At 38.4% G+C, this 18,969-nt stretch overlaps 2 protein-coding genes across 2 annotated transcripts in view; both read left to right on the top strand.

Annotated features, from left to right (window-relative positions):
- The window catches only part of LOC137291286 (uncharacterized), a 98,827-nt gene that overhangs the window by 35,474 nt on the left and 44,384 nt on the right, over window positions 1-18,969 (top strand). The window lies entirely within an intron of this gene.
- On the top strand, window positions 256-18,873 carry LOC137291072 (scavenger receptor class F member 1-like). Its single transcript, XM_067822350.1, has 6 exons — window positions 256-263; window positions 13,885-13,954; window positions 14,677-14,814; window positions 15,165-15,368; window positions 16,621-16,815; window positions 18,698-18,873. The coding sequence occupies exons 2-6, from the start codon at window positions 13,894-13,896 to the stop codon at window positions 18,871-18,873; spliced, it is 774 nt and encodes a 257-aa protein (XP_067678451.1). The 5' UTR covers window positions 256-263; window positions 13,885-13,893.

Here is an 18,969-nt window from a genome sequence, read left to right as displayed (position 1 = left end):
TCATGATGATGCCTACTTCTTGGGAAATGTTTTGCCTAAATTTCACATAGATGTTACCAGTGAAAAGTTCAGCAAGTTCAGATAAAATTTGCTTTCAGATTTGACGAATTGCCCTGAACCTTTGAAGACAGATATGTATGTACATCTGTGTTGACCACGTTATACAGAAATGTCCCATGGACGATGAAATGTTGGATACCAGAAGACAATCACAGATTTTGACAGAACGGAACTCGGACAGTGTAAAAATGTCAGCGAATCCTGTGAGTTTTTGAGAACATACGTTGTGTTAATTCTGCTTGTTTTAAGTCTTTTTTTTCAAAACCAGTGCTTGTTGTTTTGCACAATGCTTTGGTATAAACTACTGTTTATGTGTCCAGCTATGTACAAATTGTAAACAAAGAAACATTCATCTCACTGTCATGAAGGTGAAAAGAAACACGAGAGCTATAGATGGCAATAATACAACAAGAAGAACACAAAAAATATGGTAACACATCAAGATGGGTGTAGATGTTCTGCAGTCTGTCTATTCGATGTATGCTATAAAGGTACACGAAAAAATGGTTTGAGTGAGTGAGTGAGTTTAGTTTTATGCCGCACTCAGCACTATTCCAGCTATATGGCGGCGGTCTGTAAATAGTCGAGTCTGGACCAGACAATCCAGTGATCAACAATATGAGCATCGATCTGCGCAACTGGGAACCGATGACACGTGTCAACCAAGTCAGCAAGATAGACCACCCGATTTCGTTAGTCGCCTCTTACGACAAGCTGAGTCGCCTTTTATGGCAAGCATGGGTTGCTGAAGGCCTATTCTACCCCGGGACCTTCACGGGTCAAAAAATGGTTTGAAGAAAAAGTACATTTGTCTTTATCTCTTTTTGCATATGACAAGATTTGCACTTTTGGCGTTTTCCAAAAGAGTACAAAGTAAGTAATCACTTTGCCAGTGCTTGGTAGTATTGTCTCGCTATTACAGATATTTTTTCGTTTCTTCAAGTTTGTCACATGCACTGCAGATAAGTTTTTGAAATAAACTTGAAGTAGTGAGAAAATAGTTGAAGCAACCAAGAAATGCTCAAAATATTGATATGTGTTTGAGAGAAAATTCAATGAACGAGAATATAGTCGAATGAATGAGGAAATACTCGAAGAAATACTTGATACAAGGAGATTATAGTCTCAAGTACTGACACAATGATCGAAGTAAATGTGAAAAAAATGTTGTTTGCTACAAAAGTGGCAGCATTAGTCTTCAGAATCCTGAAACAAGGTGCAAAGTCTTTTACAAACAAATAGATGATTTGACCAAACAGGAACTCAAGTATCGCATCAGACATTAGTCTTCTACAAATACACAAAATGAACTGTTTTGAAAAGCCAAAAGCTGAGAAAGTCACAATGTCACTTTACATCCGACAGTGCACGAATCTATTGCACGAATTAGCGGTTTTACAAAAGTCCTTCAATGAGGCTAGAAGTATCTAATGTGGACGCGCTGAAAATATAGTTGTATTGGTTGCTGACAGTATATTTCTATGTGCAATATTTGTTTCTTTCTTGTAACACAGGAGCAGTAAAATGTGTAATGGATTAGAAAGTGGCGTGTTCCACTTTCTGTGGCAGCGGTATTGACTTGAATTCGACGACAGCCACTAGCTCCATTTGGGACATGACAGCCACAAACATGTGATGTAGCATTCAAATGTAGCATTTCTATGAGGAAGACTTCCTCGTTGGAGGTTGCGACCTGCCTTAAATAATGTGATTGCCTGACATCCTTATCTCTCTTAAAAATGATCAACATAATGTAATGTTGATTGTACAAAAAAACCGGACCGAAATATAGCACAAAAGACCGTCACAAAGTGCTTTTTTCACTTGATTTACTAACTTTATAGACAACACAAACGTATTGAATAACGTGTCATTCAATTCAGGAGTTGTAGTGTGTTTGCTTAACACACCATAAGCTGGAGACCAGATATAATACTGTTCATTAAATACAAACACATGTCATTGTTGGGAGCTTTCTAAGGCGCGCGGGCCAACTCTAATCAAACGCAGACGAAACACTTTTGATGGAGACGGTGTGCCCCCACTGTGCCAACGTTTGGAAAATAAAGGATTAAGTCCAATTAAGATTAAGGGGATTAGGGTTTGGCACTTGGGGCCCAACATGGGGCCCCCAACTTCAACCTTTGGTGAAATGAATAATGACTCAAAGTCAAAGATACTGTTTAACAGTTTATTCTGCATCATTTCCATTCTTCTTGTTACATGTTAATTGTTATATCAACATCATCAATCATACACGAAATCTTCACTCTTCAGCTTTTTGATAAATACACACATACATAATTCATTCTTGCCATATTACATCAATATAGACACCAATAATGTCATCATATTACACATATATTTCGCAATGTCTTCATTCTTCAGCTTTGTTATAAATACACACACACATATATACATAATTCATTCTTGTCATATTACGTCATATATTACGTCAATATAGTCATAATATTACTCTTCAAAATGTAGATCAACATCATAATATTAGTCATATACATTCACAAGGCAGTAAGAACGGTCACACCATCGGCATATCCGTATACAGTCTTTGCACGGGGTAACAGTTCAGTTTTCAGAGTTTGGAGTCTGGTCTCCACTTGTCGATACTTTCATCTTTTTTCTTCTTTCTTCTTCTATTCTTTCTAATAATGCCAGACATCTGTTCACTAATCATAAGTTTGCTTATTTATTCAAACACAGCTGTTGGATAGGTGAACTGCAGCTCACTTGTCAGGAGGCATGGAATTCCCCTCCTGGTTGGGCCACAATACCAACTACCAATTAGCCCCTAATCCTCTTATCACCCTTAAGCCAATTTAACACTTCATTGAACTTAATCCCTTATTGGCACAGTGGGGTGTAACCGTTGTAGACCATACTAGGAATGCACAATACAATTTACTTCACTTTTTGATGTACTAATGATCTTCAAATGCAGTGTGCTGTGACATTATAACGCAGTATCTAGGTAGACATACTATTATATAGACTTCAAAATCCATGATACATATTTAAGACGTTTAAGTCTTTTTTGATAGATAGGGTTAGGGCGAACTAAACACTTGTGTCGAAGAGACAGCGCTGAGTGTTGAAAATTTACTTTAAATTTAATTTACTACACTCTTCGACTCAAGTTTGCTTCAAATACATCTGTTTCGATTTGTGTCAATGACAAATTGCTATTCTACAGATTTAGACAGAGTCGATGAACCATTTGGGAAACATGAAAATGTGATTCACAATGTACGTTTAACATCGGTTCCATCCTCTTTCTTTCGGTTCAATCTATTATTTACTCGCGACAAAATTATCTCTGCTGCACACATAATGTTGTTTGTGATTGTTCAGTAATGTCACATGTGTACAAATATATGTTGGATGAGTAAAATGGACGTGAGAGGGGCTTGGTACAGTCCGGTCCGAGGCTTGTGCAATTTAGTGTCTTTAATTCCCTTTGGTAGCCTGTGTTTAACGAATCGTTGTAGTTTTGAATTAACAAAAGACAGCATATAAGTAGAGATAGATAGATAGATCATATACTATATACGAGTATACAAGACAGTCGTGTAATTATCTTTGTAAAAAAACGTTGTTGATCAGCCTTTTACATTATGTCTGGTATGTACTCTCTGGCCAAAGGAGTTTGTTTCGTTAAAATTTCGAAGAAGAGTTCAATGTGGGGTTTAGGGTATCTTTCTAACAATTATCAGTCTAGATGTCTAACACTGATCACTGAAATTCTGAACACCCTTATTTTGAATAGCCTTAGTATGTGTCAAGTTGCAATAATGCCACGTTGAACGAGGATACGCAAGAACTTCAGTTGTTGCATGATGAATTCACTATGATTTCTATGTAACAATGGCATCTTTTCAGATGCACTTGAAATGGTTCGTCTACTGTGAATTGGCCCACAGCTGAAGTGCAACATCGAAACACCTGAAAACTGTTATCATACAGAAATGCACGTTTAGTGAAACACGTCACAATGTAATTCTGGACTCACAAAAGTCCAGAAACTCTCCGCACTGTGGCCACTCTCTCACAAGGGATTTGGCCAAAATAAACATGCAGCTGTTATGTGTATGTGCTAAGGATGAAAAAATGAAAAAAAACCTTTTTTTCGAAAGCTCAAAATTTAAACTCGCTCGCCCATGTGCGAGAATGTTTCATTTCGTCCAGAATAAATGTTTTGGAAGTAGTAAATGAAAGGAAAATGTTATTAAGTATCCTGACACAAATTTCAGCTCGTTGTGACTTGACTCCGCTAACTGATAGCGATTTTAAAAAATCTCGCCCATGGGTGAAAAACATATTGGCCCATGGACGAGAATATTTACTTTCACTGAAAATGTATGTTTTCCAATGTTTTGCAGTTTTTAAATAAATGAAAATGTATTTATTAGTGTCGTGACACGAAATTCAGCTTATTTTGACTTAATTTTGCTGATTTAGAGCGATTTAAAAAAATCTCGCCCATGGGCGAAAAACATTTGACCCATGCGTGTGAATATTTCCTTTTACTCAAAATACATTTTCCCCCATGTTTTGGAGGTTGTAAATGGATGAAAGTATGTCCATAAGTATCATGACACAAATTTGGGCATCAAAACTCATTTTGACTTTAACAAAATCTTACCCATGGGCGAAAAACATTTAGGCCCATGGGCGAGAATATTTCCTTTTACTCAATATATATATCTTTTCACATGTTTTGTGGGATGTAATTGAATGCAAGTACATTTATGAGTATCATGACAGAAATTTCAACTGATTTTGACTTAATTCCGATAACTAAGAGAGATTTTAAAAAGTCTCGCCCATGGGTTAAAAACATCTTGGCCCATGGGCGAAAATATTTACTTTCACTCAAAATACATGTTTTTCATGTTTTGCAGGTTGGATATGAATGCAAGTATATTTATGAGTGTCATGATAGAAATTTCAACTCATTTTGAATTAATTCTGCTAATTTAGAGCGATTGCAAATGAATGAAACTGCCTTTATGAGTATCATGATTTGACTTAATTTTGCGAATATTTTTAAAAAAAAATCTGCCAGAATAATTACTTTTACTTCAAAATACATCTTTTCCTGTGTTTTTGAGGTTGTAAATGAATGAAGATATATATATAAGTATCATGGCACAAAATTCAACTCATTTTGACTTAATTCCGCTAATTTCTAACAAGTACAAGAATCTGCACTTCCAATCAAAATTCATAGTTTTTTTTATTAGCTTGGAGGTTGTAAATAAATGAAAATGTGTTTATAAGTATCATGACAAAAAATATGAACTCATTCCGGTCTTCATTCGACAAATCTCGCTCGTGGACGAAAATATTTTCATTTGCTTGTTTTCTTTAAAAGGATTTTGCAAACATGTTTTATAAAAATAGATCAAATTACAATGAGAAATAATTTCAGTTTAATGTAGGGAGTTTAGTTTTATGTCGCACTCAACAATATTCCAGCTATATGGCGACGGTTTGTAGATAATCGAGTTTGGACCAGACAATCCAGTGATCAACTGCGGGAGCATCGATCTGCACAATTGGGAACCGATGGGATGTGTCAACCAAGTCACCGAGCCTGACCACCCGATCCCGTTAGACGTCTCCTACGACAAGCATGGTCGCTTTTTAAGGCAAACATGGGTTGCTGAAACCCTGTTCTACTCCAGATCCTCACGGGTCCTGAACGCAGAGCTTTACTTCTAGCAAACATATGCAGTACACATAGAATACTAAGCCTTGAGATTCTTTTGAATTTAGGCATTCTATAAATATAACGAAATTCAAGCTATATCTATGAAGTTGAAGTTATTTTTGAAAGCCCTAATCAAGAGTGACCAAACTCCAGTGACATAAAGACTATGCTGGGACACATTAATAAACAGTGTTGTGAGATCTTTAAACTGTATGGTTTGGGTAATTAAGGAAAGAAAATACTGTCACCTTCTGTCCAGGATGTCACGCATTACCAGTCGTGAGCTAATGGCCTTGTAAAAACCCTTACAAAGGAAACACAAAGCACCAAACCTGTGTTTCTTTCCAGGTGACACAAGATATGTAGTCAAAGTTTACGTTGTTGAATACATTCTATCGTGGGCAAAACCTTGCGCTTGGAAAGTGTACCTACCCAGTTTAGCATGTTTCGTTTTAATATTGTGGTCTCAATTTTAGTAATTCCCCATTGGCCCGTCCCAGTTTTCCTTCGACCGAGGTTTTATGGGGTATTCTCCTATTTGTCAGACCAGGAATCTACAACAGGAACAGGTCACTCGCTTGCTTTCTTTACCATTTGTACTAATCAACATGCGCCTCGTCATGCTCCAACACACACAATGACTTGGTTTGTTTCCATCGCAATTTCGGCTGCATTTAACAGTACTTCTGACAGTTTACTATATCAGTCGAAATCTTACAATCAATCAATCAACGAATGAACGAATCAATCAACAATCAATCAATGGCAAGAAGTATATGTCAATGAATGAAAGAAATAAAAGAAATAAGTACGATTGTGAATGAATAAAAGAATAAGTGATACACCACGGCCATCCCTTCCAAAACAAAACTATGGTTAGATCACAGGTTTTAAAGGTCACATATACTCTAATAGGGTACAAATGCAAAATCAGTTGCTGACATCGTTATAAATGCTCATCTCGATCTTTAATTACCTTAAATCGACCTTTTTGTCAACAGTGCACAATTCTCAGCCGCAAACGAGATTTCAACCAATCAGGGCGACGCGTCTCCGTGAAGTAATAGTGGGTATAGAAAGGAGGGTCTGTTCAGTATTCATCTACATTTCAGGGGTTAAACTATTTCATTTACAGGTTTGTACAAACCTGAAATTGCGAAAGCTGTTGAGAAAAATGAAAGCCATATGTTCTCACAATCTACTATCATTTAGTTTTGTCTGCTGCTTTGCCTAATTTTCTAGTTACAACCCTTGTTTTCATAGACGATTCTGTCAAAATCACTTGGTGTCGCTAGGTTGTAATTCGTGTTTGTTGGTATAAACCTACACGTTATTTGTCATCATTCACGTGATGCTCAGTTAATGAATTTATAACAGGTATAATTAGTGGTAACGCTAATTACTATAATTTAGTAATGTATTGTAAGAATAATTTTATACGACGTTGTGTAAGAGATGGTTCGTCGGCTTCAACGTAAAGACTGTCAGTAGGTGAAGTTCGGAAAGACCCAAGAGAAAGTCTTGAACCTTGGTGGTGTACAGAATCAAGAAGTTTAAGGTTGCTTTTGCAAGCTCCAACCGTATACGATGGAACCGTAATCACGGACGGACCAATGATTGATAAAATTGTAGGAGGGTAGCTTGGTCCCCTCCCCACTTACAAGTAGAAATGACTTTCAAAAGGACAAGTGCCTTCATGCATTTAGCTTTGAGGGATTTGATATGAGGGAGAAACGTTAAATGCGAGTCAAAAATCAATCCCAAGAACTTGGCCTCTTTTACAACTTTAATAGCAGTGCCATTTAGAAACAGTTCAGGGTCTTTATGTGGTTTATATCGTCTACAGAAATGTATACAATTAGTTTTTGATTTAGAAAATCTGAAACCGTTCTCAAGACATCATTTATTAATTTTGTTTAAACACAACTGCAGTTGCCTCTCAATAGTATGCATATTTTTACCACGACAAGAGATATTAAAATCATCCACAAAAAGTGATCCGTCAATCGAGTCATTTAAAACTTTGGATAAACTGTTGATTTGAACGCTAAATAAAGTAACAGACAAAATACTCCCTTGTGGAACACCTTGATCCTGATTATAATGATCAGACAGGGTAGAACCCACCCGGACTTGAAATTGCCTGCCATTTGAAAAGTTGGATATAAATAGAGGCAGTCGGCCTCGCAATCCAAAGTCATGTAAATCTTTTAAAATGCCGTATTTCCATGTAGTGTCATACGCTTTTTCTAAATCAAAAAAGATAGACACTGCATGTTGTTTATTAATTATAGCGTTTTTGACAAAAAGACTCCAAATGCACCAAGTGATCAATGGTACTTCTGTTTTTACGAAAGCCACACTGAATATCTGTTATGAGGTTATTGGTTTCTAAGTACCAAACTAGTCTATTGATTATCATGTGAGAGAATTTGGGCGATAATTTGAAGGATCGGTATGGTCACGTCCAGGTTTAGGTATTGGGACTACTATAGCATCTCGCCACGATGACGGAAATTTCCCCGACGTCCAAACATCATCAAAAATATTTAGAAGAGTTTCTAAACAAAATTCTGGTAAGTGCTTCAGAAGTTGATAACGTATGTTATCAGCTCCTGTAGCAGTATCGTGGGCCTGGTCAAGAGCAGTATGGAGTTCATGAATTGAAAATACCTCGTTATAATCTTCCCCGTTATCTGAAGTGAAATTTATAGATTTCTTTTCTTGCTGTTGTTGATACCTTTGGAACTCAGTTACATAATTTGTGGAAGAAGAATGTTGTGCCAGTGTTTCACCAAGTTTATTAGCAATATCAGATGTATTAGTTAATAACTGGTCTCCATCTTTGAGATGGTGAATGCTAGATCTAGAGCCCTTACCTTTGATTTTCTGGATCATATTCAATACTTTATAAATCGGCGTGCGTGAATTTATTTTAGATACATAGTTTTGCCAGGACTGACGTTTATTTTGTTTAAAAGTACGCCGTGCTTTAGCGTTTAAGATTTTATATTTGTTCATGTTACGGACCATAGGATGACGACGGAAATAATGTTCAGCTTTTTTCCGTGCTTTGCGAGCCTGTTTGCATTCAACATTAAACCATGGTTTTCGTATGTGCGGAATTACTGAGGACTTTGGGATACACTGATCAGCTATGTCGTTCAGATTATTAGAAAAACATTTAATAGCATCAGGAACATCAATGAAAAGTTCAGGTTTAAGTTTGTCAATGCAGAGAGTTTCATATAAACTCCAGTTGGCCTTTTTAAAATTCCATCTGGAATGATGGAGGGACATCAGATGGGTTCAGGGGTTTTAAGATTGTTGGGAAATGGTCACTTCAACAAAGGTCGTCGTGGACTGACCATTCAAACTCACTCAATAGACCAGAATTAGTAAGTGACAAATCAAGAGCTGAATAAGTTCCTGTGCCAGGGTGTAAATATGTATATGAACAATCATTATATATGCATAAATCATTGTTTGTAATAAACTCCTCCAGTACTTTCCCTTTAGTATTAACAGTTGTACCACCCCAGAGTGGGTTGTGGCCATTACAATCACCCATAATAATACAGGTTTTCGGGAGTTGATTGTAAAGGGTTTGCTATCAGCCTGCTGAAGAGCTGAAGATGGTGGAATATATTAGCGAGCAGAGAGTAAAAGTAACATGCAAAGTAAGTCGTACTGCAACAGCTTGAAGATTAGTTTTAAGGATAACAGGGCTTTGGAGTACATTATGTCTCACAAGGATGGATGATCCTCCCGTGGCCCTATCACCCGGAGGAGAAAAAGAATGATTTGCATTGAAGTGGCGCAGGCTGAAATTATCTGTCTGCTTTAAATATGTTTCTTGAAGACAGAATGCTGATGGACGAATGTCCTCGACCAATAGCAGTAAGTCGTTAAAGTTGGCCTTCAGTCCTCGGCAATTCCACTGTATAATGTTGTTTGGAGAATCTATCTTTTGGGAGGTATGACTGGGGATCTACCCCGTACCTTTTTAGAGGGCGATACGCTTTGCGCCCGTGGCTGGATGGTTTCAGCCACATCCATTCTTTCAAGAGATCCAAACCTATTAAATAGTTGGATCGAATTATCTGACCCCTTTGAAATCCTATCACTTTGTCCTTTCGAAGATTCAATTCTTGATTTGCTTTGTTTCACATTTCTTTGAGATATTTGTGGTTTTTGTGCTTGAGACTTCTTCTGAGTGAGAGATGATGATTGACCTTGAGAAAGAGTCTGTATGTCAGAGCGTGAATCAGATGTTTGAGTTGACTGTTCATTTGAATATATTTGAGGCGCTTCAGAGTTCAACCACGTCAAGTCTGTCTGGCAGTCAACAGATAAAGTTGTGACTTTGGTTGTTATTTCAGGGGTTGTCTGGAGGACAGACGCATAAGTTTCCGTGCCTTCCTCAGACTGAACAAGTTTCTTTGCTTCAGAAAAACTGATGTTTCTTGAAAATTTAATTCTATTTATTTTCATGTGGTGTTTTCAGACAGGACAGTCTTTAGAGTATGATGGGTGACTCCTTGAACAGTTGGTACATTTTTTGCATCATTGTCACAGTCTTCCGTTGTATGAGTTTGTTCACTGAGTTTGTTCAATGAGCACATGCGACAGATCTTGTGCATGTATTGACGCCATGGCCAAATCTTTGACATTTGAAACACCTTAATGGGTTTGGAATAAAGGTGTCAACTTTGACATTGCTGTAACCTACTTTGACTGATGTCGGAGCAGTCGGCGTTGAAAATGAAAAAAAGGTACATGTTGGTTGGTTGTGTTTGTGAGTTTTTTCGAGTTGAGAACCGTTTAACAAACATAACGTCTTGATTTCTCATCTTAAACACTATGTCAGCTTCCGTCATATCAGCAAACAACTGATCCCTGTCTCGTACAATTCCTTTACTGGTATTGAGCGTTCTATGTGCTGTAACTAAAACACGAACGCCGACAAATGAAACTGTTGATATACGGTTGGTAGATTGCTGCTTCCTGTTGCATTCTATCAGCAAAGAACCTGATCGTAATCTTCGGACGTATTTAACTTCACCAGCTATGCCTTGAATACCCTTAGATATGGCAAAAGGGTTAAGTTTGATAGGTGCTTTGTCAACTGTCTCAAGCACTAAAAATCGTGGCCAATGTTCTACAGATTTTAATGGTCTTTGCTCATCTTCATTATCCAGTGGACGTTTTGTTTTTTTGGAAGGGGTTTGGTATTCCATGTTTGGTGGTTATATGGTTCATCATCCGAGCTCCCCAACCACCACGGAGTATCACAAGGACAATGCTAAATACAAGTGGGTCTCCAACTTGGAGCACCAAGGATACCCGGATGATATACTCCAGCAGAAACATTAAAAGATTATCAATTCTACCAGATTGGCCCATGAGCCACCGCCTTCTGGGCATAAGACTCTAGGCAAAGTTCAAAACATCATATTGAAAGGTCGTTGACATTTGATATAAACAAATGTGCCAAATCCAAAAGTAAACTTTTTCAAATTACATTTGTGTAATGACTTACAAGTCCATACACAGGGCTTGGCGTGACCAGCCGATTGATAGAATCGGGCCGATTCTACCACCCGTCTAGGTGAAGTAAGGGCCGAAGTGGTATGTTGGGCAACAGGAACACGATTCAGGCGCCTATTGCCCTTAACCACCAGACTACCGTCCTCCACCGACACGGGACGCAACCCACGGCAAACAGATTGCCCAATTGCGACCAGCAATGGGGTGTTATGGACCTAGTTGACCCGGGTCCACACGGGGATTGGAACGGCTCTTGGCGTTACCCAGCACCCACCACGAGGAGGTGGCCGTTCACGGGTGCCAGTCGAATTAAGACCGGAATGAGTTCATATTTTTTGTCATGATACTTATAAACACATTTTCAATTCATTTACAACCTCAAAGACAATAAAAAAAACCCCTATGAATTTTGAGTGGAAGTGCAGATTCTTGTACTTGTTAGAAATTAGCGGAATTAGGTCAAAATGTTAAGTTGAATTTTGTGCCATGATACTTATAAATATATCTTCATTCATTTACAACATGAAAAACACAGGAAAAGATGTATTTTGAAGTAAAAGTAATTATTCTGGCACATTTAAAAAAAATATTCGCAAATTTAAGTCAAAATCAGTTGAATTTTGTGTCATGATACTCATAAAAGCAGTTTCATTCATGTACATCCTCCAAAAACATTGGAAAAGATGTATTTTGAGTAAAAGGAAATATTTTCGCCCATGGGTCAAATGTTTTTCGCCCATGGCGAGATTTTTTAAAAATCGCTCTAAATTAGCAGAATTAATTCGAAATTCATTAATTCATATAAATATATCTTCATTCATTTACAACCTCAAAAACACAGGAAAAGATGTATTTTGAAGTAAAAGTAATTATTCTGGCATATTTTTAAAAAATCGCGCTGAATTCGCAAATTTATTAAATTTAAGTCAAAATGAGTTGACGTTTGTGTCATGATACTCATAAAAGCAGTTTCATTCATTTAATCCTCCAAAAACAATGGAAAAGATGTATTTTGAAGTAATATTCTTACCCATAGGCAAAATGTTTTTTTAATGATATTTTTAAAATCGCTCTAAATTAGCAAAATTAAGTCAAAATAAGCTGAATTTCGTGTCACGACACTAATAAATATATTTTCATTTATTTAAAAACTGCAAAACATGGGAAAACATATATTTTCAGTGGAAGTAAATATTCTCATCCATGGGCCAATATGTTTTTCGCTCATGGGCGAGATTTTTTAAAATCGCTGTCGGTTAGCGGAGTCAAGTCACAACGAGCTAAAATTTGTGTCAGGATACTTATTAAGATTTTTTCTTTCATTTACAACTTCCAAAACATTTATTCGGGACGAAATGAAACATTCTCGCCCATGGGCGAGGGAGTGTAAATTTTGTGTTTTCGAAAAAATATTTTTCATTTTTTTCATCCTTAGCACATATACATAACAGCTGCATGTTTGTTTAGGCCAAATCTCTTGTGAGAGAGTGACCACAGTGCGGAGAGTTTCTGGACTTTTGTGAGTCCAGAATTCAATTGTGATGTGTTTTGATATTTCAGTCTCTCCCATGACGAACACGCTGAATAAATGTCCCGAATGCCTTTGAATCGAAGGTGATAAAGGCATAGAAATGCGCTTTCTGTCGTCGTTACATACTTTTGTTATCCCCCTAGCATGTAATGCGGCGGGATTTAGTGGACGCCTCGTCTGTCCGTCCGTCCGTCCGCCCGTCCGTTTAATTTATCGAATTACCCATTTACAGCTGGGTGGACTTGGACACATAGTCACAGCAAATTTACTGCGCGTTGCTGTAGCCCCAGCTAGGTGTTTGCACGTATTCACGTGGCCATCATCTGGTCATATATCACGACGGATTCGTGGGTTCTTTTCACTGCACAGGGTTGCGTACTCTACGCTAGGGGTTGTGACAACACGGAAAGAGTCTGCACACAAACTTGACCCCAAGCCTGTTACACCCGGTCACAGGTGGGGTCGATCTCGACACCTGAACCTCGCTGAATCACTAGTCTGGCGCTTTAGCCAGCTCGCCCTCCGCGCACCTATTATTTCGTATCACCAATCACAAGAAAACGCTCAGTCTGGAATTGGCAGACTGTCAAATACAGAAAACGATATCACCACACATAGCAGAAGCAGTGACTGAAGTCTTCAGGTCTGACCTCACCTGATCAAGATGGAAGCAACACTGCTACAACTGCCATGTCGATCGTACAACGGGTAACGAGTAACATGCATACTTAGGACGAGAATGTAGTGGGTGCAAGTTGTTTACAATTGACTCAACTGTTCCAGATTTTACCCTTAGATTGATATACATGTGATCTCAAGAAGTTCTTTTGAAACAAATTTGAAAATTATTCACACACAATCTCACTGAATGTGAAACGTGTGTGAAAATCTGGTTTCTATACTCAGCGTCGCTACTGACTATGACCGTCAATTATGACAAAAAGATGACGCGTGGAGTTGCACATACAGTAGGCGTGAACCTTAATACAGTGTGGTTTTTTTCACTTCCTAGTTGCTCACCATGGCGGGTGTCAGGATATTCGTTGTAGTGGTTTTACTTCGATGGATACAGTTGGCATCAGGTGAGTAGATCAACTTGGTTATTACAACGAGACATTTTCTTCCCGACTGCTCACAGCCCTACTCGGAGGGTTCGTACCACCCGGCACTGTTATCCCTTCTAAAGTAACCCCGTATTTCCCAAACACCGAGTTTGGCCATGCATAGTCTATTAGTCTAGTCTTGTCATATTCTATCACCATTTCTCCAGGGATGTATCAAATCTGCCCTAGCCTTGTCATCTCACTCCCGGGATGCCAAACCACCCTTTCTGGAATGCTTATCCCGGGTTCTGTCTTGTATCTGGATTCAGTCATTTCTACTCCAGAGCCCTACTATCCATTTTCCTTGCACATCTTATCCCCACTTTGTCACCCCAGGCTAAGCGTGATTATACCCTTACAGTGCAGTTCTACGATCCATGCAGAATGACGCAAATGATAAGGCTTGAAATACTCCATGGCGCAATTGCCTACAACTGCAAACATCATTGGTTGGCATTCTTTTGTGATTTTCTGTTAATTATTTTAATTTATATAACTTAATATAGAATATAGTGTGCAATACTGCACACAAGATATAAATGGTTAACTCACTCTTTCACTCAGTCTAGTTTATACCCTTAAAGATCCGGGTTAGAATTGGTCTTCAGTAACCCATGCTTGTCGTAAATGGCGATTGGAGACTCCCGAGTCGTCATAGACAAGAACCTGGTCATTGAATCACACATTTCTGTATCTCCTAGGTTCCTGTCAACCAGGAAGGTTTGGAGACTCCTGTAGCTACTCCTGTCACTGCTGGACATCATGTGACGTTACAACAGGTACCTGTTCTGGTCCTTGTGATCCGGGATGGATAAAGGAAGGAGGGTTTTGCCAGAAACGTGAGTTCCATATACATTTAATGCTTTCACGTGGCGGTGTTTAATATTCTGCTTTGGTCGGTGTGAAAAGAAGCTATTGTTACAAATCCTTATGAACGATCCCTTAACACCTTATAAACTATTTGATAGGCTGTTGGATTGCGACTGACATAAGATATTAATTAGGATCTCTCCATGCCTAGACTCACCATGCATGTAACCGTAACCTTTTACCATTTTCACCATTAGCGCTCATTGGGATATGTATGGACTTTAGTGAGGGCACAAAAGAAGACAGCGTCAACAGCATCTTGCTACCCGTCAGGCTATAGATTGAGACAGTGAAGTGACATTAGTATTGTACTTAACAGAAAACATTGCACTGAACAAACCGGCATCAACAACATCTGGCTTTATGAGCGACTGGTACCCGTCAAAGGCAGTGGATGGAGACGATGACGTACATGGTGAGGACAGAACCTGTTTCCACGCTGACAGATCTCCGTCAGACTGGACAGTGGATCTGGGCAGGGACTTCCAGCTGTATGACATCATGATCTACAGTAGGCATGAATGTAGGTATCCATGCACAGTGATCATATAGAGAACGATGCGATTATACTCGTCTTAATACCATCTTAGATTGTAATGAATCACCGTTGACCCACCTTAGACTTATTCCAGAATTCGAGTTATGCATTTCGATATATAAAAATATATAAACAAATTACAATTTACACAAATCAACACCATATTGATTCTTACCAAAGACTACCAAATAATGTGCACATAACACTTTTATCAATATATGTTAACACTCCACATCAATGACTCAGCTTTATAGGTTTTTCATAGGAAAATCCAGCTAATGTTTCTATACAACAAATGTGTGACAGACCACAGAGAACGACACTCAGAACTGTGCAATAGGCAGGAATTGCTGTCTGACGCGTACGAGGATTATTATCATTAAACGTATATGATGAATCAGTGTACAGCAATAGCATTGCATCACTATCACCTAATAGTGATATTCGTCAACGAATAATATCTATACTTGTTTACAGAGATTCTATTAATGCTATAATCGATTATAATCGATTTGCAACTGAAAAATGCCCAGGCTCTTGGTGCAAGAAAATTTGAAAAACAGCAGTAGTGACTCTTATTGTTGGCCTATTTACAGTCGGTAATATTGATCATGTTTACCAAAGTATGGAAGTAAATTTGTACAGGTTATCACGCGAGTGTAGTTTGGATGGTAACTATGCTGTAATAGGATGTGACAAAATGCATTTAGCTCGCCAAGACTTGCTGCTGCTTTTCAGATAACACACATTTACTGTGTTTTGTTTTGTGTGACGTATCAATGATTCTATTCAGACAACATTATTTGATGGTTACCACAAACTCACAGTTTGTCTCTGTACCCTGTAAATGGGTTTATGTGTACGTAATAGGTCACGATATCAACCAGCTACCATACATCTACGGACGGTGATTAACGTTATAAAAACTTTAAGGTTTAGGGCGTTTACTTTAAGGTACAGAATATATCTGAACGAATCACAAATCAACTCGGGATGTCGTGCGTATATATCCACAAGATTCCTAAGTGTCATTGTGCTGTTTATTTACAATTGTTTTAAGTTTGTTTGTTTTAAGTCATTAATGTAAAATTCTACTCAAAAGCATACTTTCTTAATTGGATCATCTCAATTATGTCATTGCATGAACATAGTTTGGTGATCAGATATATGAGTTAACAGCAACTATACTGACACAGTATTATTGTGTAATCGAGTTTGAAACACTCTTTTACTAAAGACTACTGGAGAAATGCCAACTCCAACATCTACCTGAACAACGACCCCTCCAGCATCTGCTCCACCCTCCCGGGTACACCCACCAACCCAGTTGACGTGACGTGTAACGGTACCGGCAGATACGTCACCATCAGGAACCCGGGGACAGGACCTGGATACGCTGATGCACTCAATATCTGTGAGGTGGAGATTTATGGTACGTCATTTATTGTATTTAGAAGTAATTGCCCATACGTGTCCTGTGGCACACTGGTGGTGTATTTTCCTTTAACTGCAACATCGTTATAAGTTCCGTTCTAGAGACATCGTCAAACTTTAGCAACCATGTCTTAGGATAGTGACAGTGTTGAAAGAATGAACTGGGTTTTTGAAACTTTTGTTGCATTCAACTTGCATGTTTCGTGATTTCTCTACTTTTTCATTCTCTCGCTAAAAACCCCACTGTGTTAATAACAAAAAGCTAGTACGACAAAGTGTCTAATAACTGGACACATGCTTTTGAACCGCTGAATATAGATTCATAAACAAACTCTCAACATATTTGGGTGTATTTAATGGCATTTGGTATGGCGATAATAGATCAACAAGAGGGCCTCCGGCACACTTGATGATCGTGGAAACCAGGCTGCTAGACTCCCACTTCGCAAGGTGTATCATGCAACAGAATTCACCAAAGTACAACTGTCTTTTTTGTATACTTTATGGTTCTGAATTCCAAATATGTCTTTTGTTTGAAATTGATATGAACCGACGTTTGGCTTTACTATTTAGTTAAACTTAACTGGATCAGTTGTTGATCTCGCCGCGTCTGTCTATTTAAACACGCCATCTAAATATTGAATCATACGCTTGGTCACGTTTCTGACAACAATAAGTAACTATAAGAGATTTTATGTAATACCAAGTTAAAGAAGCAAGTAAATAAAGAAACAGTACAGTTATGCAAGTATTGCTGATATATTCAATCAGTTGTTTCACGGCTTTGTTGGTCAGATGTTTCAGATACGTTTTGAGTAATGCTTACCAATGGCAGGGCATGTTCAACCTCTTCCGCGAATATCTTATGTCGATACTGATCTTCAGTGATCTGATTATGATATTATCAGTGTTGCATTTTACGCCCAATGTCTGTTTCGACGAATAATCGAGACTGGTTAATATCCTCTGGAACTGATGTGTTTTCGCCTTGAAAAATCTAATGTTGCACAGACCATACATTGTTAACATTTATGCTACAAAACAGCGACACATGGAAACAATCTTCCTTTGCCTATGTATAATGTTGTACATATAATTATCAATCTCGAAACTATTTTGATATTTGTTATGGAACTCAAAAGTCATGTTCTGATACTGCAATAAAAAATCACAACAGGACGATGTACATCGTGTGACCCATTTAGTAACAGATTAGACTCAAACAACGCTAAAGATCTCGAAGTTTCTCTGGCATCTATGCTAAGCGTATTTTATTGTAAAAAGACACAATGTGTTTGAACCCCCACGTCCCACAACCCTGAAGTACACTCGGTGTCTATCACCAAAAATGTTTGTCAAATACCAAACTAAATGGCCGAGACCGAGGTGAATTGATATGGCGCTGTTGGTGTTACAGCTGAGTACAGAACCTGCATTTACGGAACCTGGATGTAACCTTTGTCGTTGTGAACGATTGTACTCACTGCCCCATTATACCTAGGCTATACATCGTACACCGGAATTACGCCTCTAAAACCGCCACTGTGGTGTAGTGGGTCGACTGTTGGACGAAAGGATGAAATGCCATGGGTTCGATCCCATTGCAGCATCACATCTAAAGACGCATAAATACCTTAAATGTTGATAATCGGCCTAGTTTCGATATGAAGGATACAATGTAAGTATGTGCCGGCTGGGACATGGGAGAACCATGCTGAAATGCCGGATTATATCACAGACCAAAGATAAGTCTGGATTAGTTAAAAAACAACAACACACATTTCTATACACAAAGGTAAATCCAGTCTTAACACATGTCACCTACATTTCCGTCTTCGAATACAGTCATATGCACTTATACTGTCTTGCTAATGCACCAGTCTGCAGCCCAGGTGTCTACGGTGTGAACTGTGATAAGTTCTGTCACTGCCTTGATTCAACCTGTGATCGCTTGACTGGATTGTGCCCTGGAGACTGTAAACCCGGGTGGCACGGGCAGAGATGTGATATAGGTGAGGCTTACCTACTGTCAGTATTAATAGGTTCCATTCAGTGATACCGGAGACTTTAGATTTGTATACGTAACGTGCTGAACTGCCGGATGATATCACAGACCAAACAAAAGTCTGGATTAGTTAAAAAACAACACACA

The sequence above is a fragment of the Haliotis asinina genome, chromosome 7, assembly GCF_037392515.1.
Source record: "Haliotis asinina isolate JCU_RB_2024 chromosome 7, JCU_Hal_asi_v2, whole genome shotgun sequence".
Taxonomy (NCBI): Eukaryota; Metazoa; Mollusca; class Gastropoda; order Lepetellida; family Haliotidae; genus Haliotis; species Haliotis asinina.
The sequence above is the reverse complement of the archived record's forward strand: the minus strand, read 5'-3'. Positions and strand labels throughout refer to the sequence as shown.

Bases quoted from the DNA above. Each gene is read 5' to 3' on its own strand.
- LOC137291072 (XM_067822350.1), top strand. From the start codon at position 13,894: ATGGCGGGTGTCAGGATATTCGTTGTAGTGGTTTTACTTCGATGGATA. The intron at 14,815-15,164 runs GTGAGTTCCATA...TGTACTTAACAG, and splicing joins AGGAGGGTTTTGCCAGAAAC to AAAACATTGCACTGAACAAA. The intron at 16,816-18,697 runs GTACGTCATTTA...CTAATGCACCAG, and splicing joins CTGTGAGGTGGAGATTTATG to TCTGCAGCCCAGGTGTCTAC.